General features: G+C 42.8%; 1 protein-coding gene across 1 annotated transcript in view; it reads right to left on the bottom strand.

The window, feature by feature from the left end:
* The window catches only part of SORCS3 (sortilin related VPS10 domain containing receptor 3), a 1,039,444-nt gene that overhangs the window by 156,205 nt on the left and 858,326 nt on the right, over window positions 1-24,913 (bottom strand). The window contains exon 18 of the mRNA XM_029610742.1: window positions 246-359. Within this exon, the coding sequence (XP_029466602.1) occupies window positions 246-359 (114 nt within the window). The remainder of the gene's footprint in view (window positions 1-245; window positions 360-24,913) is intronic.

Raw genomic sequence — 24,913 nt, 5'->3', positions numbered from 1 at the left:
AAAGCAGCCAGGCATGCAGGAGAAATAGCACAAGGTCACTGGAAGCAAGCACTGAAGATGTACTTTGAGTGATGAGATGAATTAAACCTGTATAAACACAATCTTCTGAAATTTCTATAAAAAAATAGGGTAAGATTACATATTTATTTATGTAAAGACTACATATTAGATTGTTTTTTTTCCCCACTGAAAAGCAAAAAGCAATCTGAAAAGCAGATGGCTTACGTACATGGCATGTCTCTTACCCAGTACTCTTCAGGTAGCTCTGTCCCAGGCTACAGTCCCTGGATGGGGAGGCCGGATTGAACCAGAAAGAAGGACTGCACTGGTTGCTGCCATGTCGTTCATACCCATAGTCACTGCCACAGAAAGCAGAAAGGCACACATTAGAAAGGAAAGAACACTTCAAACACGAACTAAAAATTCAAGCCTTTTCACTTATCTCTATTAAAGGCAAAAATAATCGTGTGAGATCCTCATACGTGAAATTGATCTCTATACTCTATAGTGTGGTTCCTAATTTTAGTATTGCATACATTTATATATATATATATATATATATATATATATATATATATATATATATATATATATACTTTCCTTCTGCATAAAAATATGCTGCTTAGCTTGCCTGATGTGGATCCAAGTTTCGAGTATGTTACTCAACATCAGGGGTCAACTGGAACTCACTTCAAAATTGGCTACTGGTAGTCATTTTGAGCCCAAAGTACAACTCTCGGAACATTGCAGCTGTGTATCAATGCACGACCACCTCCTACGGTGTCCCAAGGCAGCATGTTTTTCACGATCTGCAATGGACTCTATCACTGAGCAAACTTTGCCATCAACAAGAAGAGGAGAAGATTGTGAAACTCTTCATAGTTCTAGAGAACAGTTTTGAATTTTTAAGCTAAGATCAACTAAGTCTTAAGGCTTAAATGATGGATGCGAAATAGAATCCCATTATTTAGATCGGTGATGACTTTTAACATGATTAAGGTGGAGTTGTGCACTCACATTAGGGAAATGACTTTAGTTTTATTTTCTAGCCAATCACAGATCAGCAATTTGTATGATTCTGACTGCGTGTTAGATCAGTTGATCGTTCATTTAAACTTTACACTTTGCTCTTTTTGCAGCTCAGACATCTGGGCGTAAGGCACTTCATGCATGTCAGTAGCCAGTTTTGACTGAGTTCTAATGCAGAGTAACACACTCCAAACCTGGATCCGTATCTGGTGAACCAAGGAAGGATTTTATTATGCAGAAGAAAAATATTTAAAAAAAATGTGTGTTGTGATACTCCAGTCGGAAGCCATCAGGTATTATTAGTGTATATTTATTTATTTATTTATTTCAGATTTTTATATACCGGCATTCGAGACAGCAGTCACATCATGCTGGTTCACATAAAACAGGGGTGCATAGTAAACATAACTATAACAATGGTGCTGAAAAGGCAGTTACATATAACAAGGTGATAAGAACTTGGCTGAGAAGGAAGAGAAAGGACAGGTTATTAATTCACACATGTAAACGATAGAAGATATGGTTAACCAAGGTGTAGTTGGAGATTAGTTGACCATGTTGGCGTCCGGGAAAGCTTGTATCTACTATTGTATCTACTTGTATATACTAACTGATCTTAATCTAACTCATTATCTGCTAACTGATCTAACTCATTATCTGCTAACTGATCTTAATGTAATTCATTATCTGTACGCAGACGACGTGCAGATTCTAATCCCTATCACAGAATCTATCTCAAAAGCGCTCACCCACTGGAATAACTGCCTTATACCTATCACCAGCCTCCTCAATAGATTAAACTTGGTCCTTAATGCCTTGAAGACGGAGCTCCTCCTCATCTCTTCAAACGAAGAAAATATCCCCCCATCATCCCCACACAACTCCTACATCACCCATAAGCATGTGAGAGACCTTGGGGTACTTCTAGATAATCGACTAAACCTAAAGAAAATGGTAAACACCACATCCAAAGACTGCTTCTACAGACTCCAGGTCCTAAAACGACTCAAACCACTACTATTTTTCCAAGACTTCAGGACAGTCCTCCAAGCGTTGCTATTTGCTAAGATAGACTACTGCAGTGCCCTCTTCCTAGGCCTCCCCAAATCTACCACCAAACCACTGCAGATGATACAAAATGCCGCAGCGAGATTACTGACCAACACCAGCCGTGGAGAACACATTTCACCCATCCTCAGAAACCTACATTGGTTACCAGTGAATTTTAGAATCCTTTACAAATCAATCACCCTAATACACAAATCCATCCATCATCAACTCCAACTCGGCCTCGAAATCCCCTTCAAACTACACTCCTCCAACAGACCAATTAGAGATATTCACAAAGGTACTCTGAATTTCCCCCCAACTAAAGCCACACGCCTTTCCTCGACCAAAGACCGAGTGTTATCAATAGCAGGACCATCTATTTGGAATAACATCCCTGCAAGCCTCAGACTGGAACCCTGCCTCTTAACTTTCAGAAAAAAACTCAAGACGTGGCTCTTTCACCAAGCCTTCTCTGATCCTCCAGACAATCACTAGTCGCCATTATTCTCACCTGGACGAATGGTCTTTTATCCTTTCGAACGATGGACTCTGGACTTCCAGGTTAAAGCACATTAAGCTTTAACCCGTATTCTCTATTGTATTATGTTATAATTACTACCTGCCTTTACCTTTCTTTCCAGCTATTTAAGCTTCCAAGTTTTTTACTCCTTGTTAAATGTAACTTTGCCTTATTCACCTCTATTGTTAATTACTTTAGTTGTCGCTTCAGTTATACCCTTGTTCTATGTAAACCGATCCGATATGGTTATTACTATGAAGGTCGGTATAAAAAAGTGTTAAATAAATAAATAAATAAATAAAATAAAATACTGAACACTGCCATGGGTAGTCTGTTCTGGAAAGAGATCAGTTTTATCAATGTGGCCCTTGTCCCAAAAGTATGACACTCAGGACTGATGATTGTAAAGCAGGATTCACATTACAGACTATAACGATTGGTTCCACATATGAGGGTCCCAAACAAATATTTTTGGCTTTGAAAGAGATACTGTAAGTGGAAGTGGTTGAACTTTTCAATCAATTCTGGATTGTGTTTCTGTTCTTCTTTATTCTCCTGGGGACTATATGTTTACTAATGTGTGGTTGATATAACACAAGAACAAATTAGGAAACTGTTAACAAAACTGAAAACTGCCTTACCCGCTTTCTCTTCCCTTCAAAGGGATTTTGTGTTCAAAAAACACCTTATATGCATGTAAGCAGCATGCACTCATGTATATGCTGTTTTATAAAAATGTCATCAGTATGCACGTACTTTCCACTTTAGCCAGGATTTTAAAAGCCTTGCGCATGTAAATTTCGGGGGTTAGGCACATGGCCGGGGCCGGGCCCAGTGCACGCCATGCGCATTTTCCAAAGGGCCGACGTGAGTGTTATAAAATAGCCGTGTCCACATACGGCACTTGGAACCATCCGCGCCCATTTTAAAATCTACCCGTTTGTGCGGACATTTTACTGGTGTAACAAAGGGGCAGATAGTTTAGGGGTTGTTCTGGGGTGGGGTTCAGAAGTACATATGTGTAAACGTATACGTGTACATGTATACATGTACACGTATACGTTTACACTTCCTAATTGACTAGCACAAGTAAAATGAGATTTTTTTGCTGCTATTTTTGGGTGGGAGGGATGGGTGAAGTTCTAGAGGCTCAAGGCAAACTAAAGACAGACTGAACGAATTGGTGGAGGTATAGGCATACTGATGATTTCAAATACATGGGCAAGTAAGTATTTTGACAACGGGATATGCGCATACTTTATAAAATGCCTACCTCCATGTATAACTCATGGTTATTACATGCACCTGTTATGTTTGTTATGCCCCTAAAATATACACATATATATTTATTAAATAGGTAAACTAAACACTTTCTTGCATTGGAAATATTTGCAAATACTGAAACATACGCATGCAGTTTTGGATCTGAGCTACACAGTATTTCATAAACCGTATGGTTCCTGCTGCACAGTTTATAAACTACGAGGATAAATCTCTGTGCATCCACTTACATGCGCTACCGTGAATAGGTCTGAAAGATAGGCTGTCCATTAGGAGCATCATAAGAAACTAAAGGAGAAACGCGGTAGAGCTTCCGAAAATTACAAAACCGCATTTTGCAGTTCTTCAAGAAAAGTGTTTTGTGGAAATCTAAGCACACCTTGTAGAAAAAGTGGGCATAAATCCTCTAACATGAGAAAAACCAAGCCTGAAAAATATCCGATTAAATGCCAAAATACCTGAAAAATGTAAATCAAGTCATGCAGCAGGAAGGGCCATCATAGATAGCCTATAGAATCTATAGGCTATCTATGATGGCCCTTCCTGGCCTAGGATCTATAGTATAGATCCTAGGCTCCCCCAGGGATCGGCTTTAGTGGCCACTCACTTCAGCTTATACATGGCCCTGATCTGTAGGTTATTATTTGGGCTCAGTGTACGAAACAGCTGATGATATTCAGGACTTTCATTCCACTATTTTCTGAACCACTATTTTTTAACATGGTGCCCATCTGTCTCTTGACTGTGAAACAATGGCTGTATCATAATAACTTTGCACTAAATATAGAAAAAGCTGAAATTATGATTTTAGAGAGAGCCTCAGCAAAAGATAAACCCACTGCTTTCTATTTTGAGGGTTGTCAGATTCCCAGGGCGACACAAGCAATAAGCCTTGAGGTCATTTATGACCCAAGTCTGTCCATGTGCCTAACAAGTAAATGCAGATATTAAGTCTTCTCTTTTCAAACTGAGAAAGCTGTGCTGATTGAAACCTTTACCGGGAGACCAGAAATTTTGGAGAGTGCTATTTACAGGTCTAAACTTTTGCAGTTTTTTCTACATCTTGGGATCCTGATGATCCTACTCCAAATTGTTCAGAACGTGGCAGCTAATGTTTTGACTGGCATATATTTATTTATTTTATTTAAAAAATGTTTCTATACCATCTATACAAGCTTTGGCAGATCTAAGCAGTTCACAGAAAAACATACATATTTAAAACACATAAAAACATGATCGTAAAAACATTAAAAAAGAGGACAAAATACATTAAGAAGGAGTAAAAGGGATTATGACTTAGGTTCTGGAAATGCTATTGAGAATAGGTAGGTTGTGATAGCTTTTTTAAATTCTTTTTTTATGGTGAGTTGCCATATGTAGTTAGGTAAGGAATTCCATAAGATAGGTCCTGCCACAGAAAAAGTATGGGTCCAGGTCAAGTTTAGTCTAGCAGTTTTAATGGTAGGAACTTCTAAGTAGTTTTTGTCTATTGAGCATAGATGTTGTGATGGTTGATAGATTCGAAGGGATGATCATAGGCAGAGGAGGTACTGTAACCGTATCCAAAAGTCAGTAAGGAGGCCCAGACAACTGATCCGCAAAGACAGACTTTTATTGCCAGCAAGATGCAGCTAAGACAAGGGCTTAGTACAATTGCATGCCACGCCCCCTTAGGAGCAAACTTTTATACACTTTACAGTTCTTATCTATCGCACATGTGTTCTACTTTCTGCTGAACAAACAATTTACAAACTGCTGAACAAGCATTTGCTAGCGTGGTCCTCTAGTAGGTGTAGCTTATGATCAGACTACTGTTTCGTCATTTAATTGACATGTTAGACATTTTATAGCGGCGATCGTATTAATACAATACAAATTATTATTCCAAAATGGAGTCACGTTCCACTAAATGTTAGTGTGTAACTGCGTCACTACGTATTATGTGCCGTTTGCGTTGCAAATGTTAATACATTCAAGATGGCTGTGCGTTTCACTGCTGGCATGGTTAGTTGAAAGGTTTTCAGTTGTCTCATTCTTCAGACGTTCACAAATCGAACTCCTTCATTCCCCCCTTTGATACTTCAACTTCGGTCGAAAGCTCAGTACTATGTATGAGGTTATGGATGATGGTCAGATTTTTATACTGGATGCTTTGATGAATAGGAAGCCAGTGTAATTCTTTCAATACTGGGGTAATGAGTTCATTATGGCATGTTTTGAAAAGCAATCGGGCTGCATGATTTTGGATTATTTGACGTGGGTGTAGAATGTAATCAGGGAGGCCTAAATAGAGAGAGTTGAAGTAATCCAGACTGGTTAGTATTAAGGTTTGATGGATGGAATGGAAATCATGTGGAAAAAGGAGGGGTTTTAATTTCTTTAATAAGCAGAGTTTATAGAAAGAAGTTTTGGTGATAGATGATTATATTATTTACCATGGTTAATTTGGAATCTAGGAACATCCCTAAATTATGAGCTTATTTAGATATGGGGATCGTGTAATTTTGAGATTCAGTGGGGGGGGGGGGGGTATGAATCAAATCCAGAATAATTGATAGGTGAAGCATTTCGGTTTTTGTAGCATTTAGAGTGAGACGGTTAAGTGACAACCAGATGTTTATTGTTTTCAGATAAAGAGTGGATAAGGATAAGGCAGGGATAAGGTATGACTCCAAGAAGTATTGTATCGAATAACGAACTGAATATCGTCTGCATAAATTTTAAAATTTAAATTAAGTCCAGAGAGCAAAGAGGAGAGAGGTAATAAATATATGTTGAATAGGATTGCGGATAAGGCTGATTCTTGGGGTACCCCCAGATTTGATGAAAAAAAACACTTTGAGTGATGTGAGGCAATATTAACTTGAAGGGGTCTTTGGGATAAGAAAGATATGAACCACTGAAGAACTTTACCATTTATGCAAATATTTTGAAGGTCAGAGCAGAGGATGTTATGGTCCAGTATATTGAAGGCTGCAAAAATGTCAAGAAAGATTAGGATGTAGTCTATGTTTGAATCAAAACCATGGATTATGAAGTCGAAGGAGGATCGAAGGAGAGATTAAGTACTGTGTCCTTTTCAAAAACCATGTTGGTTTGGATATAATATATTGTTGGCTTCAATATAAGTGCTTAATTGATAAAGAACTACAGATTCTAGTATTTTTGCTGTTGTTGTCAAGAAGGCGACAGGATGGTAATTTGATAGATTGAGTGGGTCATCTGTTTTCTTTTTTGGAATGGGAAGAATAGTGGTCTGTTTTAAAGACTGAGGAAAAATAACTGACGATAAGGATAAATTAACTAATTGGTTAAAGAAGGAGAAATAGATTCGCGTGCATCTTTTAATAGTTGACCAGGACATGGATTGAATGGACTATTAGATATTTTCGTTTTAGCAAGCATATGGGTTAGAGTGTCAGGATTTATAGGGGAAAACTCATAAGAACATGCCATACTGGGTCAGACCAAGGGTTCATCAAGCCCAGCATCCTATTTCCAACAAAGGCCAATCCAGGCCATAAGAACCTGGCAAGTACCCAAAAATTAAGTCTATTCCATGTTACCGTTGCTAGTAATAGCAGTGGCTATTTTCTAAGTCAACTTAATTAATAGCAGGTAATGGACTTCTCCTCCAAGAACTTATCCAATCCTTTTTTAAACACAGCTATACTAACTGCACTAACCACATCCTCTGGCAACAAATTCCAGAGTTTAATTGTGCGTTGAGTAAAAAAAGAACTTTCTCTGATTAGTTTTAAATGTGCCACATGCTAACTTCATGGAGTGCCCCCTAGTCTTTCTATTATCCAAAAGAGTAAATAACTGATTCACATCTACCCATTCTAGACTTCTCATGATTTTAAACACCTCTATCATATCCCCCCTCAGTCATCTCTTCTCCAAGCTGAAAAGTCCTAACCTCTTTAGTCTTTCCTCATAGGGGAGCTGTTCCATTCCCCTTATCATTTTGGTAGCCCTTCTCTGTATCTTCTCCATCGCAATTATATCTTTTTTGAGATGCGGCGATCAGAGTAAATAGGTGGTGGAAGGTTACCGTTCGGAATGGGAAGATGAATGAATTTTCAGGATTGACTGACTTTATCCTTGAAATAGATTGCTATATCATTACAAAAATTTGGAGAAATGTGGCTATTAGATGCATTTTTTAGGATGGTAAGTGATTTGACAATATTGAAAAGTACGCTGGAGTCACAGTCGGCAAATTGGAGTTTATGAGCATAGTAAGTTTTTTTGGCACGATCAATTTGGTTTTTATATTTTCTTAGGTGAGAGAAATATTCATTTTTCCTCTCATTTAGGGGATTTCTTCACCATCGTTGCTCAAGTTGGCGTTGCTTTGTTTTCAAGAGGTGCAAAGCAGGGGTATCCCAAGGGGGTGTTTTTTCTGGAGGAAACATATCAAACAAGGCAGAGATGGTGGTGTTCCAATGTATGAATTACAAAGTGGTCTGACCATGGTACTGGAGTGAATGCGGCAGTTAAAGTGACAAAGGCAGGGTTATAAAATAATAGGTCCAAAGTGTGGCCAAGTTTATGAGTAGGTTGGTTGATTAGTTGGGACCAGCCTAAACCAGAAAAGGCTTCAGTGAAATGGTTAACAATTAATGGAAGAGGATTGATATTATAATGAAGTTACCAGTCACAATTGTTTTAGTAAGGTCTACAGGTAGAGTAGCTAGTGGTTCAAGTAAAATAGATGGGTCAAGGTTGAGTGTCCAACCCTAGCTCCAGGTATACTTACAACCAGGGGGGATGGCCCCACCAAGACCTGCCTACCCCCTGGGAGGATCAGCACTACTTGTAGTCCTGCTACTCAAGTATTCCCTTGTTGTTCTGCTTGATCTGCTATTAAAGTATAATTTTTTTATGTTTGAACTTCAAGGTCAGTTCAGGACCGCAGGTTCTGCCACCTCCATCTGCTGGAGACAGAGAAATACTGAAGAAACGCAGGTAGCACACTAGATTAAGAGGGGGTGCTCTTCAAGTTTTTCTCTGTCTCCATCTGCTGGAAGGGAGGCAAAACCCAGTAGTCCGGACTGATCCGGGAATGTACAGGGAACTTGAAAATCACCCTCCTCCAATGTAACTAAAAGTTCTTTCAGGAAGACGTTTCTGTTGGTGGTGTTTTAGGCAGGACTGGAAATTAATGCATCTATGTTGCATTTTCAACTCTGCACACCTTATTTTCCATTAAAAAAAATACCAAAAGGAAAAACAAGTGCAAAGTATCTGGGGAAAAGTCTGTGAGTAAAAATTATCTGTGGACTTTGTCCCAAAATGTACAGTTTGAAAATTGCTCACCTCTGCACACTTTTTTTCAGAATTTATTTTTATTTTTATTTTATTTACTTCTTTTTACTATACCGATACTCAAGACACAGGTCTTATTGTAACGGTTTACATCAAACCAGGGGGAAAACCAGAGAGAAAGAGAATAAATAAGTTACATAAAACAAGGGTGATGAATTCGGGACAACTTAGAAGGTAAATTTAGATTAGCATAGGAATAGAAACAAAGGAATTTAGTATAAACGAGGAAAAAAATTTAGCTTTAACAATCAAATGGTACTAACTGAATTAAATCAAAATGGTACTAACAATGAATTAAATCACATAGATAACTTAGCGTGCATACTGAATTGAAATTAAATCTTAGGGGATTTAATAGAACAGTTCAAATAACTTAGTGTGACAGCGGAGTGGAAACCAAACTAAATGGAGAAAGGGGTCCGGGGGGAAACAGTGTCTTGTCTGATCAAGGGAAGGCTTGTTCAAAAAGCCAGGTTTTCAGTTTCTTTCTAAAGGTGAGAGTACATTGTTGCTGGCGAAGCTCTGGTGGTAGTGAGTTCCATTGCGAAGGTCCGGCTGTGGTGAATGCACGTTTCCTTATGGAGGGGTGGATTTGGTGGGGGGGACGTGAAGGGACCCTGTGTAGACCGTTCTGATCGGTTTCGTGGAGGAGTGAAGTCTGAGTGGAATTTTTAGCTGGAGAGTTGATTGATGGTGGATAGCTTTATGTATAATGGTTAGGGACTTATACAAGATTCTGAAGTTGATGGGGAGCCAATGTAAGTTTTTGAGGATGGGAGTGATATGGTCTCTTTGCCTAGAATTGGTTAGTATCCTCGCAGCGGCGTTTTGGAGCATTTGCAGAGGTTTAGTAGTGGAAGCTGGGAGGCCGAGGAGTAATGAGTTACAGTAGTCAATTTTGGAGAAAAGGATGGCTTGGAGGACTGAGCGGTAGTCTTGAAAAGTGGAGGAGGGGTCTGAGCTGTTTTAGCACATGTAGCTTATAGAAGCAATCCTTTGTGGTGTTGTTTATGAATTTTTTAAAGTTCAATCTGTTGTCTAGAATGGCACCAAGATCTCTCACTTGGGTCACTGATGGAATAATGAAGTTGCTGGAGAGGGGGTTGCAGTCATTGGGCGAGATGATGAGAAGTTCTGTTTTAGAGGTGTTGAGGACTAGATTGAGGCTAGCAAGGAGAAGGTTGATGGAGAGGAGGCAGCTGTTCCAGAAACTGAGAGTTGTTGATATGGGATCTGTTATGGGGATCAAGATCTGCACATCATCGGCGTAAATGAAATGTGTCAAGCATAGATTTATAAGGAGCTTGCAGAGTGGTAGCAGATATATGTTAAACAGTGTTGGAGAGAGAGATGATCCCTGAGGTACTCCATGAAAGCAGCAGATGGGGTGAGAATTATAAAGCACACACTTTTCTTTATGGCCACATCCCGTTTATAGAACTCATCTGTTCCCCTCTGGTTTCTCCCATCATACTGTTTCATAGGGATGAGCACAACAATTTTATTTTGTCTTTGTTTCTTTTTTTTTTCATTTTTCAGAGTTTTTTTTTGTTGTTGTTCATTTTTTAGAATGAAAATCGCCTCATTTGTCCCATTTTACACTTTTCTTTTCAAACAAATGCACATCCTTACTACTTAATATGGAGTGGGATGACTCCAAGGAACATTTGATAAGGATACGCAGACAGGTGTAAATCATCAGAGCTACTAAGCAGGCAGGAATCTGCAGAAAACTTCAAACACAAATAAGTCCTCAGAAATTAAATTATAAAAAGGGTCGATTCTTAATGATTTTGTTTTCTTTAACTATCAGCTAGCTTTACCTAGGAAGGGTTTCGTTTTGTGAGCACCGCAGCTTCAGCACCGGCTTGGTTTCACATAGTTGAAAAATGCCCTCTGGCTACACGGTAATTAAAAACATTCAGTAACTTCGCTTTACCCCAGGAAAAGAGTGCTGCATTAAAATTAAAGATAACACAGAAGGATGCCCTGAAGACAAAGGCCTGTTCATTAACTTCTGCTAAATGTATATTAAAGCTCCTGTCTCCCCACCTTCTCTCTCCAAGCTCCCGCGGGGTGGAGGATGGGCAGTCCTGTGTATCTATTACACAATTGACTTTAAAAAAAAGCGCACGGCTCGGTAGCTTTTCTGTTTATTTCAGGTGCTGCTGCAAACATTTACTTGAGGCAGGAAAGGTTGAATTTTAAACAACAGACTGGGAATAATTTGTGTGCCTAGAGTAGCCAGCCGCTTGCCTCGGCAGCTGCATTTTAACCCCCTCCCCACAGAATATTTCACCTGTTTTTTGCAATGCGGCCTGACAGAGAGGGCGGGAGCGGAAAGGCCGTCACGTGCTGGGCACCGATTTTGCGGCTGCTTGGCCCTCCCCCCCCCCCCTTCACCGGCTATCAGGGAGCAGGGATGTGTGAACTTTAAACAACAACTCCCCCCCCCCCCCCCCAAAAAAAAAAAATAAAATTGTGTAAACAAATCTGGAGAACCTGTAAGAAAGTTTCATGGGAACACTTTCCGATTAAAAAGTAATAATAATAATAATAATATTCGGGTGCCTGCGGGCTCCTCGACTGGCAGCTTCCGTGCAGATTCCAGTGACTCGCTGCATCCCATCTGACCAAATTTCCACCCAGATTCACTGACAAATTGCCCTCGTTGTACTAGTGGGAGAAAAGAAAATAAAGCAAACAAACAAAAAAAAAAAGAACGTTAAACAGGCTGAAAATGAGCCTGGTTTGATTTTCCCCAATTCGGGCATCTTTCTCCATGTGGGCCTGAGCACGAGGAAGACATTGGGGGAGGGGGGGGGGGTGCAATGTGGCCCTTATTCCAGTTTCTCGGGTCCAACAGCTGCAGCAGAGGTGAACCTTTGCCCCTTATCTTTCTGAGGACACTTGTACCACTCCCGTCCTCCTCTTGAGATTCTCCATGCCCCATAATGCCATCAGGGAACAGCTCTAATCCTCCCTTCCCCGGGCCACAGGAAGCGTCTGTCCCTTCCGAGACAAGCGCGATAGCAGTGGGCAGGCCCAGAAGTGTGGAGAGTTAGGGTAAGCAACTGGCTTCTCAGCGAGGAGGATTTCTTTCTTCACTGCCTCTGAATTGGTACCGTATGCATGTAGATCTATTGTTAAATGTTCTCTCACTTTTCTTCTCACCCCGTAGCTATGGAGAGGGTTACCAAACCTCCCCAGATTTGGGGGGATTAAGTGCGACTACAAAAGCCAATATCCTCAACCACCTCTTGTCCCAGGATCTGCTGGGAAGAAGCAGGGAAAAAGAAGGCAGTTGGCTGTAAGAGAGCAAACACACAGATCGATACTGTAACGTGCGGTTGAAGATTTCCTGTCTGTAACCTGCTGTGAGCGCACAATTCGGCCGCGTAAGACGATCCAGCGATACAGTCTCCAGTTTCACGCGTCCTTAGCGCTTCTTAAAACAGACGCATAACCATTTCCGCACCCAGCATGTATATGATATGTAAATGAACGAATTAGCTGTATAATGAAGGAATTAGCTATTCCCCTCTGATACTGTGACGCGCGCTCAGATTATCTCCTTTGTAACCCGCTATTTTGCCGCGTCCTTAACCTGTTAGTTTACCGCCTACCCTCTACTTGGTGTTAGTGTGGTGCTCGAAAATTAAAACGGGAATAAGTGTTAAAAATGGGGGTAAAACCAAAGGGAGTAAAGTGTAAAAAACCATGGACGACCTCCATATTAACATTGCAGCGTAAGTTGTTTATATATATGTATAAACACCTGTCACTTTCCTGTCACTTTCCGAATCCCCCAGGCGTGCGGTCATCGAGGCGGCGGCGGCGGGAGCCGGCGGGCGGGTGGGCGCCCGTTCATCCAGGCTGCGGCGGCGACGGTGGGAGCCGGCGGGCGGGTGGGCGTGCGTTCGATCCAAGCGGCGGTGGGAGCCAGCGGGCGGGTGGGCGCGCGTTGGATCGAGGCGGCGGCGGGAGCCGGCGGGCGGGTGGGCACCCGTTCATCCAGGCGGTGGCGTGGGAGCCGGCGGGCGGGTGGGCGCGCGTTCGATCCAGGCGGCGGCGGGAGGGTGGGCGCGCGTTTATCCGGGAGCCGGTGGGCGGGCGTGCATTCATCCAGGCGGAGGGAGCCGGCGGCGAAAGCGGCCTCTGGCAGCCCCCGCCGGCAGTGAATGAATGCGCGCCTGTGCGACCCGTGCGATTTCGGCGCTCAAGGTGTGTCGTCATGACGCTTGACGTCGCCTTGAGTGCCGAAATCGCACGGGTCGCACAGGCGCGCATTCATTCACTGCCGGCGGAGGGAGCCGGCGGCGAAAGCAGCCTCCGGCAGCCCCCTGGATCGAACGCGCCACCCGCTCGCCGGCTCCCGCCGCCGCCTCGATCCAACGCGTGCCCACCCGCCCGCCGCCTCGATGACCGCACGCCTGGGGGATTCGGAAAGTGACAGGAAAGTGACAGGTATTTATACATATATATAAACAACTTACGCTGCAATGTTAATATGGAGGTCGTCCATGGTTTTTTACACTTTACTCCCTTTGGTTTTACCCCCATTTTTTACACTTTATTCCCGTTTTAATTTTCGCCCTGCGCCTTGCTTCGGGAGGGGGGGAACCATCCACTTCCTGGTGCCTGTCATTTCAAATGTCATTTGAAATGACATTTGAAATGACAGGTACCAGCGCACCCAGGATACTGTATAGGCGCTGTATTAGCGCCTATACAGTAAAATGGGTTGCGCGGGCCTAACGCGTCGCAGACGCGGCATGCATTTGCATGCAATTTGAAGAGAGTATCGAGCGGTAGGTGAAGAGAACTGTGTGTGCGGGGAACGAGGGTGCGCCCGGCACTGCCGCACTGTTTCTACCGCGGCCTTAGAGTATCGATCTGATAGGAGGAAGTGGTGAGGGGAGGGACATAGAGAGAGCACTGGAGCAGGTATTGCTGGAAAGAGAGAGCAAAGAAGGAAGAGGTGAGAGAGAAAATGCAAGATGAAGTGATGAGGGAGAGAGAGGCCATAGGGGAGAAGGTGGGGGAACAGAAAGCAAGCAGGAGGAGAATGCATAAGTGCCAGCTCAGTGGGTGATTGAGAACGGTATCCCAAAACCTGATCTGCCTTCCTGGTCACCTCTCAGTTGCCATGGAGGTTGAAGAAATGAGGGAGGCAAATCAGATACTGCGGGTGGTCAGGCACTCACAGCACCCACAGAACTGGTGCTTCTGGGAGGAAGTGAGGGACAGAGCACAAAAGAGGAGATGGGTAAGAGAAAGCCAGAAAAATAAAATCAAAGACGCCAAAGGTGGGGAAAACTGAGTTATTGTGTAAAAGACAATATTAATGAATAAAATGGATAGCATATTTCCCTGGGTCCTCATACAGAATATTGTGGCCTGCATGGATCTCTTGCACAAAAATAATTTACGCAACTGAAAAAATAATGGAATTTGGTTGATTCAGCTTTTCCCAGTGTGGGAGTTATCTTGACTGCAGCAGCTACAAGCCGGGCATAAGAGTTTGCAATAGATCTCAGATTTTATGGTAAAAACAAAACCTTAAAGTGTGCACTTCTTGAGCAGCAGGAAATCTTGAGGTCGGTGAGCTAGAGTTACCTGGGAAACTTTTCCTGAATGTTCAGTGGTGCTTAGCTGGATACACTTGCCATTGAATATACTTTGTTGAAGTTACCCACGTAAAATTTATCCCGGAATTGTAGGATAGCAATTTTTTCCTATCAGACTTGCTTGGTTGAAGTCCATCCGGCTAGTACTGGATACTTTTTCGCTACGTCCCCAGGATGTCCCCCCATGCTACCTCTTTTTATCGATCTTACTTTAAGCCAGATAAACGTTTGCAGGGAGAAGGGTGGGAAATTCAATCTCTGTGTTTGTCTGACTAACATTAAATGTTAGCTGGGAAAACCCTTTTGAATATCAACCTTCTTGACCTTTAAAACTGAGAAGAATGCTTTTTAGACAGACTCACTTAAAGGTAGATTTTAAGAGTTGCGCTTGTGCACACGAATACCGTCTCGAGCGTGCGTGTTTTAAGGGGGGATTTTAGTAGGGACGTGTGGCGACGCAATAGGCCTATTTCCCAGTTCCCTCCCAGTTCGCCCTAGTAAAGGAGTGGACATCCTAAACCCTCTACCTAACTTGCCTCCCTTTTACCCTGCTAGCCCCGACCCCTAAAACCCCGCTGACTACCTTTTTTTTTTAATTTAACTACTTACACAGTGCTCATAGTAGATGCAAGTTACACGGTTGTGGGATCCCGGTGTGCTCTAGTGTGCGTAACTGACTTCATAGGTGCAATACCAACCCGCCCATGCCCTGCATGTACCCCACCCCTTTTTCACCAAACCTTTTTTATCCATGTACCGGGAGCTATGTGCATGATTGTGGCCTGTTAAAGCAAGTTTGCTTACCTTTAAATGGTGTTTTGTGTAGATAGCAGGATGAATTAGCCCTGCTATTTGGGAGGTTCCAGCCACTCCTAGTGAGTTTGGGTTAAATGATACAATTGAGAAGACTTGCAGTGAGGCTGAGTTCTTTGCTTATAGTAAGCTAATGCTCTTTTGCAATGTAATGTACGGAGCACAGATTTTCTCTTGTTGGCTTGAGGCCTGGGAAAGAATATTGGAAATGTAATATCCTGATTAATATGAAAAGCTGACATCACCTTGGGAAGGAATATTGGAAGAGTCCAGAGAACTAGCTTGTAGTGGTAAAATTGTAAGTAATATGAGAAATGAACTAAGGCTTGAAGTTCACTTACTCTTCGGGCTGAAGTTATTGCTACTAGAAAAAATACTTTCCAAGTTAGATATTTCAAATGAGAAGACTGCAGAGATTCAAAATGAGCTTTCATTAAGGTTGATAAGACTACGTTCAGTTCCAGGGGACTGGGGGTTTCCGCATTGGAGGATGAAGATTAAAAAACCCTTTTATGAAAAGAGATATTAAACGGTGTGAAGCTATGGTGGATCCATTATGTCTCTCATGATACGCTGCTATAGCACTGAGGTGTACTCTTACCGACGACGTAGCTAAGCCTGATTTGGAGAGGTGAAGCAAGTAAGTGAGGATTTCTGTAGTTGTTGAGGAAAATGGAGAAACCTTTTGAGTTTGACACCATTTGGCATATCTGTTCCGTTTGAAGAAGTAGTTTCTTCTCATTGATGGCTTTCTCGCTGCTGTTATAATCTGTTATATATCAGCTGTCAGAGTTAAGCCTTGTAAGATCTTGTGTTCAACATCCAGGCCATCAGGTGAAGAGGGTGAAAGTGAGTTAATAGGTTCAGGGATTGACAGAGATTCAAGGGTTCATTTTCGGAGTACTGTACTAGATAAGCAAACCAGGGTTGTCTCGGCCATGCAGGTGCTATGAGTATCATGCAAGATCAGTTCCAAATCAATTTCTGAACTGTCTTTGAGATTAGAGGAATTGGAGGAAAGTTATAAAGGAAACCTCGAGACCATGACATCAGGAAGGTTCTCGATGATCCCACTGAAGCAGCTTCAAAGGCGGGACTTGAGACTCACACGCCTAGGAGGGCCCGACATCGGAGCAGGAAGTGATGGCGTCCATGCCTCCGCGCAGAGGCCTGAGGAACGTGGCGATGCAGGCAGGCCCGTGCGGCGAGCAGGCCCGGGAAGGGCAGAAGTGTAGAGCAAGCAGTGAGTACTCGCGGCCGCAGCCGTCTGCGACTGACAGGCATAACATAGAAGATGTAGATTGGAAATATCCTTCATTGTGGTAGTGAGGTGAGGAAGGGGAGGTTGGGAAAGGAAATTTAGATGGTAGCCCTTGTGGACAATTTGAAGTACCCATTGATCCATAGTGATTCTGCTCCACTCCAAAAAAATAACTGAATTCATCCCACAACTGGGGAACCCGGCTGTGGCTGAGACATCTTCAAAAAGATGGTGGAGGCTTTTGAAGAGAGGTCTGGGTATTTTTTGCTGCTTTCTGTCTCTTTGGTGAGGTCTAGTTTGAGCTGATTGGGGCTGTGAATGTAGTAATTGATATGATTGAAATTGCTGTGCTCTATATGGTAGGAAACTCTTATACGGTTTTCATTGGTAGTAAAATGGTTTCTGTTGGTAGTAACATCTTGCTGATGTTTGAGGATCTAAGGATCCTGAGAGGGACTGAACTGCTACATTTTGCTCTTTTAATTGAGCTACTGTATCTTTTAATTTTTCTCTGAATACATTATCTCATGCACAAGGAAGATCAGCTAGTTTTTCATGGGCATCTTCTCTGATAGAGCTAGAACGGAGCCATGCTATGCGCTGAGCCACAATGGCTGTGGCTGAAGTCCTGGAAATTGTCTCAAAGGATTCATATACAGCTCTGAGTAAATGCTGCAGAGCTTCCTCCATGTCATAAAATGGTTGGGGTGTAACTGGTTGTCCTGTCTCCGTACGAAGAAAGGGTTTTAACAGTTGTAGGGACTCAGAGATATTGAACTATATAAAATTGATGCTGTTGTATACGAGAAGTTAAAATTGCGCTTTGACATTACCTTTTGGCGTATTCATCGAGAATTTTGTGGTCCTTTATTGGTGGAGTTGATGAATGTAGCTTAGTGCTCTTTGCTCACTTCATTACTGACTCTACCACTACCAATGCATGGGGAAGTTGAACCACTTCATAGGCCATAGACTTTTGCTACCTGAATATCAAATCGAGCTTCCTAGAAACAGGAGGAATTGATTGATGTGATTCCCAAGTTTTTGAAAGAACAGAATCCAACAGTTTGTGTGACAGAAGAGCTGATGGTTCAGCAGTAACATCCAGTATTTTCAGAATTCCGAATACTTCTTCCCTAGGGTCAGGTAGTTTTCGGATCTCTACTCCCAGGAGGTTGCCTAGTTTCTCGACAAATCGAGAATAAGTGAGATCTTCAGGTAGAGAGGAGTGGTCAGGAAGTTCCTCCAGTGGATCAGAGGGTATACCAGTTGAGCTTTCTGGGGAATAGTCACCCGGGGAACCTGGATGTATCGATTGAGGGGAATATTGCTCTGTGCCCCGAGTTTCATCTGGAGTAGGAGAGAAAAAGGACTTAGGGGTGCTGAGTGGTGGTGCATGCCTCATTGGACCTGAAATATGAGGAGGTGATACCTGTGGATGTAAGGACGAGAATAGGTTCGTTATAATTGAAGAAATCTGATTAATGGCCTCCAGTGAACAAGACGTGTTCACATCTTCATAATGTTTTGGCTGATGCGGTCTCATTGGTGGAGAATGGGAGGATGATTTTCAGTGGTATATTCCCATGGTTAGTATTTCTGAAAAAGATTGAGGTGCCCAAGATCCCTGTTCCTCTAGAGCAGTGGTCCCTAAACCTGTCCTGGAGGGCCACCAGCCAGTAGGGTTTTTGGGATATCCTCAATGAATATGCATGAGAGAAAATTTACATGTTATGGAGGCAGTGCATGAAAATTTTCTCTCATGCATATTTATTGAGGATATCCCAAAAACCCGACTGGCTGGTGGCCCTCCAGGACAAGTTTGGGGACCCCTGCTCTAGAGGGAGAACCTTTCTTGGAGAAAGCTCTTCTTGGAGAATTATTTTGTCCAGGTGAGAGCGTGAAGATAACCCTGAGCACTCTGAATGGGTATTTTGTAAATAATCTGAGCTAATAGAAAGAAGCTTTGGAGGAGATACCCAAGGAGGATGAGATACAATATTCAGTATGAGAACCCTAGCATGATAAGATCTAGATGGTGGTCTTCTATTCTTATGATGGATCTGGACCTCTTGCTTATCAGTATTTTGAGAATTCCTCTCTTTTGGCGATGCATGCGTTGATGGACGCCTTTCATGCGTCAAAGAGGTGCTGTATGGGCGGTGCAAATGCATCGATGTGCAGTGAGTCAAGTGGTGCATATGTGCCGATGTGTCGTGCTTGGCGGGGTATGACGCAGTCTGTGCCAAAGTAGAGTGCTTCAGCTTGTGAGCAGTTGATGGTGTCAATACGTCTTGTGTTGACGTCGATTCGGCACTTGTAATCGATGCCCCTTTCAAACCCTGAGCCTTGCGTCAATTATCTTGTGGCACAAACGACGCAGTTGTTTTGGGCCCCCACGGGACTTGAGTCTTAGGTCCAGATTTTACCTTTTGATGTTCTGGTTCAGAGCGATGTTTCTTGGGCTTCAGTTCTACCGATGAGGAATGTTTGGGCACATTATGAGATTTAGCCCTTAGCCTAAGGGCACATTATGAGATTTAGCCTAAGTGCTGGAGTGGGCACATAACTTCCCGATGCTGGTGAAGGTTCCTCTCACTCCCAGAGGCTGGCAAGCTTTGTGGTTCTTTGCCTTTGGGCCCTGGGGGACATGCGTCCACAGTCCCTGTGTGACACTTGGTCATGGTCCAGGCGGAGGCAAATATAGCAAGAAATGTGATTGTCAGTGGACATGATGTGTCCGCACTGACAATATTTAAAGCCTGGTTTCTTTTGAAGTCATTTTAGCACTGAAAAGTGCTGTTTGGGGATTGCTAGCATGAACAAAAAACCTGAAGAGAGAGAGATGGAGAAAAAACATCCGTGCCTGAGTGTGGAAAAAAAGTAACTGAAGAGAGTGATGAAGTGCTGTGCGTGGGAAGTGCCGCACAGGCGCAGCACAACAAACTTTGAATCTTGGAGATTTCCACTAGAGTGCACTGTCTGTGACGTCACCCAAATAGCAGGGCTAATTCAGCCTGCATATCGACGGAAAAAAATCCGTGACCCGCTCGTATCCCAGTTGCACACTTATCTCCCTTATTTGCCACACATAGGGCTTTTAAAATTCGCCCTTCAAGGAGCCAACTATCCTGTGGTCTTGTATCTAATTTTCAAAGGCAAAGTGTGTGTGTGCTGTCAATATGAAAATTGCCCATGGGTGCAAAGGACCTCAAGACCACATTCTGGCTCTTTCAAGACAAATTTTGGCTATGCAACCCCTTGATCCAGTCTCTTCTCAAAACAGAAAGGCACAACTGAGAGCTGTGGGGCCCTCATGGGCACTTCAGAAAGTGGGGAAGACTTGCTTCAGGGCCCTTACAGCTCTGGACCTTTTCTTTACCTCCAGTAGCAAAACAACAACACAGCCACAGCAAGTTGGGGGTTGTTCCAAAAAATAAAATTGGCTGAGGCACTTGTGGGATGGTAATGGTTTGATAAAAGGTACAACCACTTGTACAAAACAGTCACAAATACAGTTCAACAGTAAGCAGGAGGCTTCCTCTGACTCCCAAACCCCTTTCAGGATACCCTTTAGAGATCTCGCAGGCTCTTGGCTGCCCTTTATTTAGTGTCTGAATTTAAGCTGGTGATTCCTCTTTCTCCTCTGTGAAGGCAGGACAGCTTCACTGCACCAGAACGAGGTCATTCTCACTCTAATGATTCTTTTCTGAGACTTCCTCTTGACATGGACTATAGAAATTCCCGCTGCCTCTCTCCTGGATGCAGAACCTCTTCAGAAGCAGAACACCCGCACACTGGAGCCTGGACTGTGCCAAAGCGCATTTCCACTTCTTCACAATACCAAGGATTTTGGGTGACTCCCCAAAGCAGCAAGAAACCTGGAACAGGAATCATTCCAGGATTCTTGCTCAAAGCCCACCTCACAGCTGTTTCAAGCGCTACTCCCTCTCCTGCAGCTCCGGGGACTCTGACCTTGCATCCTGGACTGCCTGAGAAGAAAGCCAGAAGAGAACGGAAACATCTGGGCTTCTTGGGATTTATTCCCTTAGCAAAGCTTACGCCACTTTCCAACGGGGAGCATCTGAACACTACACCTCTTCTCCAACGCCATGGCTATGTGCCCATGAAGGTGCATACCTCACTAGTAAGGGACATTTTTAGGCCTTCCATAAAGCTAGAAAACAGCATGTGCAAGATTGGGAAATCATATTTATGTGCATTGCTTCCCAACCTCCAACCAAAACACGCCCTGTAAAAACAACCAAAGTGCCCATGTTGTAAAGCAACGCAGATACTCCCCCCGCCCCCCCCCCCCCCCCCCATCAATGCAGACAGCTTTCAGGCAGGGCATTATATCCTCTGGATGCTTTCATAGGGGCCTAGACGCTTAACACCAAATAGTGCCCCATTAATGAACCTTGAAAGCACGCGCTATTTAATGTATGAATTTAATCGTCCACCCAAAAAAAGTGAATTATTGTTGAATTATTTAGAAATTGTTTTGTATGAACTGTATCTAACTGTATTTATGAATTGTATTTTAACATTTATTTTGAATGATGAATTTATGTAATATGTGTTTATGAATTTGTATTTTATATAAATTGTAAGCCGCTTTGTCTGGTTCTTTAGGACCAGAGGATGTGGTTAGTGCAGTTAGTATAGCTGTGTTTAAAAAAGGATTGGATAAGTTCTTGGAAGAGAAGTCCATTACCTGCTATTAATTAAGTTGATTTATATAATAACCATTGCTATTACTAGCAATGGTAAAATGGAATAGACTTAGTTTTTGGGTACTTGCCAGGTTCTTATGGCCTGGATTGGCCACTGTTGGAAACAGGATGCTGGGCTTGATGGACCCTTGGTCTGACCCAGTATGGCATGTTCTTATGTTCTAAAGGTCGGATTTTAAAACCCCTGCGCGCGTAAATCCTTCCGGATTTATGCGCGCCGGCGCGCCTATTTTGCATAGGCCGCCGGCGCGCGCAGAGCCCCAGGATGCGCGTAAGTCCCGGGGCTTCCTGTCGGGGGCGTGTCGGGGGGCGTGGTAGGATGACGCGGCGTTTAGGGGGCGGGGTGCGGGGTTTCGGGGGCGGCAACGTGGGCGTGGTTTCGGCCCGGGGGCGTGGCCACGGCCTCCAGAACAGCCCCCGGGACCAGACCACGGAGCGGGGCAGCCGGCCGACAAAGGTAAGGGGGGGGTTTAGATAGGGCCAGGGGGTGGGTTAGGTAGGGGAAGGGAGGGGAAGGTGGGGGGAGGGCGAAGGAAAGTTCCCTCCGAGGCCGCTCCAAAATCGGAGATGCCTCGGAGGGAACAGGCAGCGCGCGCTGGGCTCGGCGCGCACAGGTTGCACAAATGTGCACCCCGTTGCGCGTGCCGACCCCGGATTTTATAAGATACGCGCGTATCTTATAAAATCCAGCGTACTTTTGTTCGCGCCCGCTGCGCAAACAAAAGTACGCGCTCGTGCAAGTATTTAAAATCTGCCCCTTATGTTATATTAAATTATAAAAAAAAAGAAAAGGGCAACACACTGCACAAATCTGAGTGTACTAAACCATAATGCACCTCTCTATGCTAATGTCCGTGCAAATGAAGTTAAATACACATATGAAAACTTAATTTCCCATGTAGTAAAGGGTATTAAACATCAACATTTTACCATCACGTTTAGATGTGATGTACAATAGTTCTATTGAGAGCCTGCGAGGGCAGGCTGACCCCAGCTGTAACTTAAGGAGGGTAATTTTATAATAGAACTTTAGAGTTAAAGTCTGCGGACTTATGCACATAAGTCTCCTTTGAAAATGTGTTGGTTGTTCCTGGCCCACAAAGTTGCACCTACTTCTGAGCAAAGTGAACATATGCATGTAAATCCTTTCCCCACCCTAATTCTTATCCTCCAGAACCTGTCTTCCTACTGCAGGTCCCAAGTAGGTGCCAAAGTGGGGTTTATATTTAATTTTAGTTGCAGGGTTAGATTTTCAGCGAGAGATTTAAGTACATAAAACGGGGGTTTATCTTCACAAAGTACTCAGAAAAGCAAGCCCAAGTGGCAGTAAATTTACTAGCTTAATAAAAGGAATCCTATGTGCATTGTTCTAACTATGCGTACTTTTAGCCACATTAAAAAGAAGCCATGCTTTGATCAGAGGAGGAATATCACGTATAGGTTGCATTTCAAATCTGCAGGCGTTATTTTCCATGGAAAACGCAGGTGCAAATGGCTGCAGGTACTTTATACCTACAACCAGTTTCAAAGCCAAGGAATGTATTTATTTTCACTTTTAAATTTGGGGTGAAGGCCATGGATAAAAAGTACCCATTAACCTTTTTTTCCAAAATGCACAGAGGTCAATGTTCAAAGCCAGGTAGATGGATAACTCACAAGTTAGTTCTGAATATTACCCTTATTCGGCTCAAAGTTATCTGGCAAAGTCATTATCTGGCTAAGATATAGCTCAACTATCATGGAGCATGACTGGGGGCGTTCCAGGGTGGACATTTGGAGCCAAATACATTATCAGGATAACTCTAGTTGTGCTCGAGAGCAAGTCTAAAGCTATCTGGGAACCTGCGAGCAAGTCTTCAAAAATGATGTGGGGTGATTTTTCTCAGTCATGTATGTAAAAATTAGCATACATGTGCGAAAGCAGCATGTACTCACATGCATGCTATTTTATAAACGTCAAACATACATTCATATTGTCCCTTTCTTGCACAGATCTGCATGAGCAACAAAACAGCAGCCTAGGGGCATTCTGGGGTGGGATCTAGGTTTACACACACAAGTCACTATTTATATAAGAGACTTACGTGAGCACCTGCAGTAACTCAATTGCACAATTTTACTCATGCTAATTATCTTGCACATGATGTTGACAGGACTGTCGTCAATTATTTGTTGAGGACTGGGAGAACTGGGGCAGGATGAGGCTGAAGAGCTAGGAGGTTCTGGAAAAGGACTGGGTGAACTGGTGGAGGAATTGGGAAAACTGGTCATTTCAAATATTTAAAATGTACCAACCTGTGAACGTATATCAGGGTTTTACAAGAGCAAATCGTTTTGTTTTTTTTGCACACAAAATATACATGCATACATTTATAAAACAGCAAAAAATGAGATAGAAGCAAGTGTCAAGAGCAATACATTTATATATTCCATAAGAAAATGCAATTTTTTTTACAGAAGCGCCAATACAAAATTTCTTATAATACATATCAAAAATTTATAATTTAATCATATTTTACACAAAACATGTCCACACATTTTACCATCCATTTTTTTATACGTGTATCAACAAATACCAAAAATCACATACATTCATACATCTTTAAAATATAAATTAAAACCACACACTGTGATCGTACACCCTCAATTCCTATTCAAACTAAACATCACCAAAACAAGACATCAAAACCATTGTATTTTTCCTCCACTCTTAAGATACATCACTAGGATTAAATGCAAAATGTGTTATTTTCAATTCCTCCACTTTTAAGGTGCGTTGCTCAGGTCCAAATTCAAATGAATTGTTTCATTGGAACCAGGCGGTGTAGAATTCTTAAATTTATTCACTTCTTTTCAATTTCAACCTCCAGATTTGCACCTGCCTTCCACTTTTATACCATCAAGGGCCAAACATTTTGCCTCACACCCAAGGCTGCTTCAGGGGTACATCTACATATAGAAAATCATTGCATCATCCAAAACGTCAAGAGAGTGACACGAAAGACAACTGCCACTCCATAAATCACACATTTACCTCTAACAAAACACTTGATGCAAAAAACTGTCACCGCTTGCACAATCATAGCACATAAAATAGGTAGGAAAAGCAAACATGTTCTGTATTCTGAAATATGATCTTTCAATGTTTTGCAGGTATTCACATGTTAGCATATATACACTCGTATGTTGGGAGTGGACATAACAAGTACTTGGCAGTCTGCACCTACCTGATACATTCAGGTTTTAAAATGCTGTAGCA

Source organism: Rhinatrema bivittatum, chromosome 7 (assembly GCF_901001135.1).
Source record: "Rhinatrema bivittatum chromosome 7, aRhiBiv1.1, whole genome shotgun sequence".
Classification (NCBI taxonomy): Eukaryota; Metazoa; Chordata; class Amphibia; order Gymnophiona; family Rhinatrematidae; genus Rhinatrema; species Rhinatrema bivittatum.
This window is presented reverse-complemented; position numbering and strand designations above follow the sequence as displayed.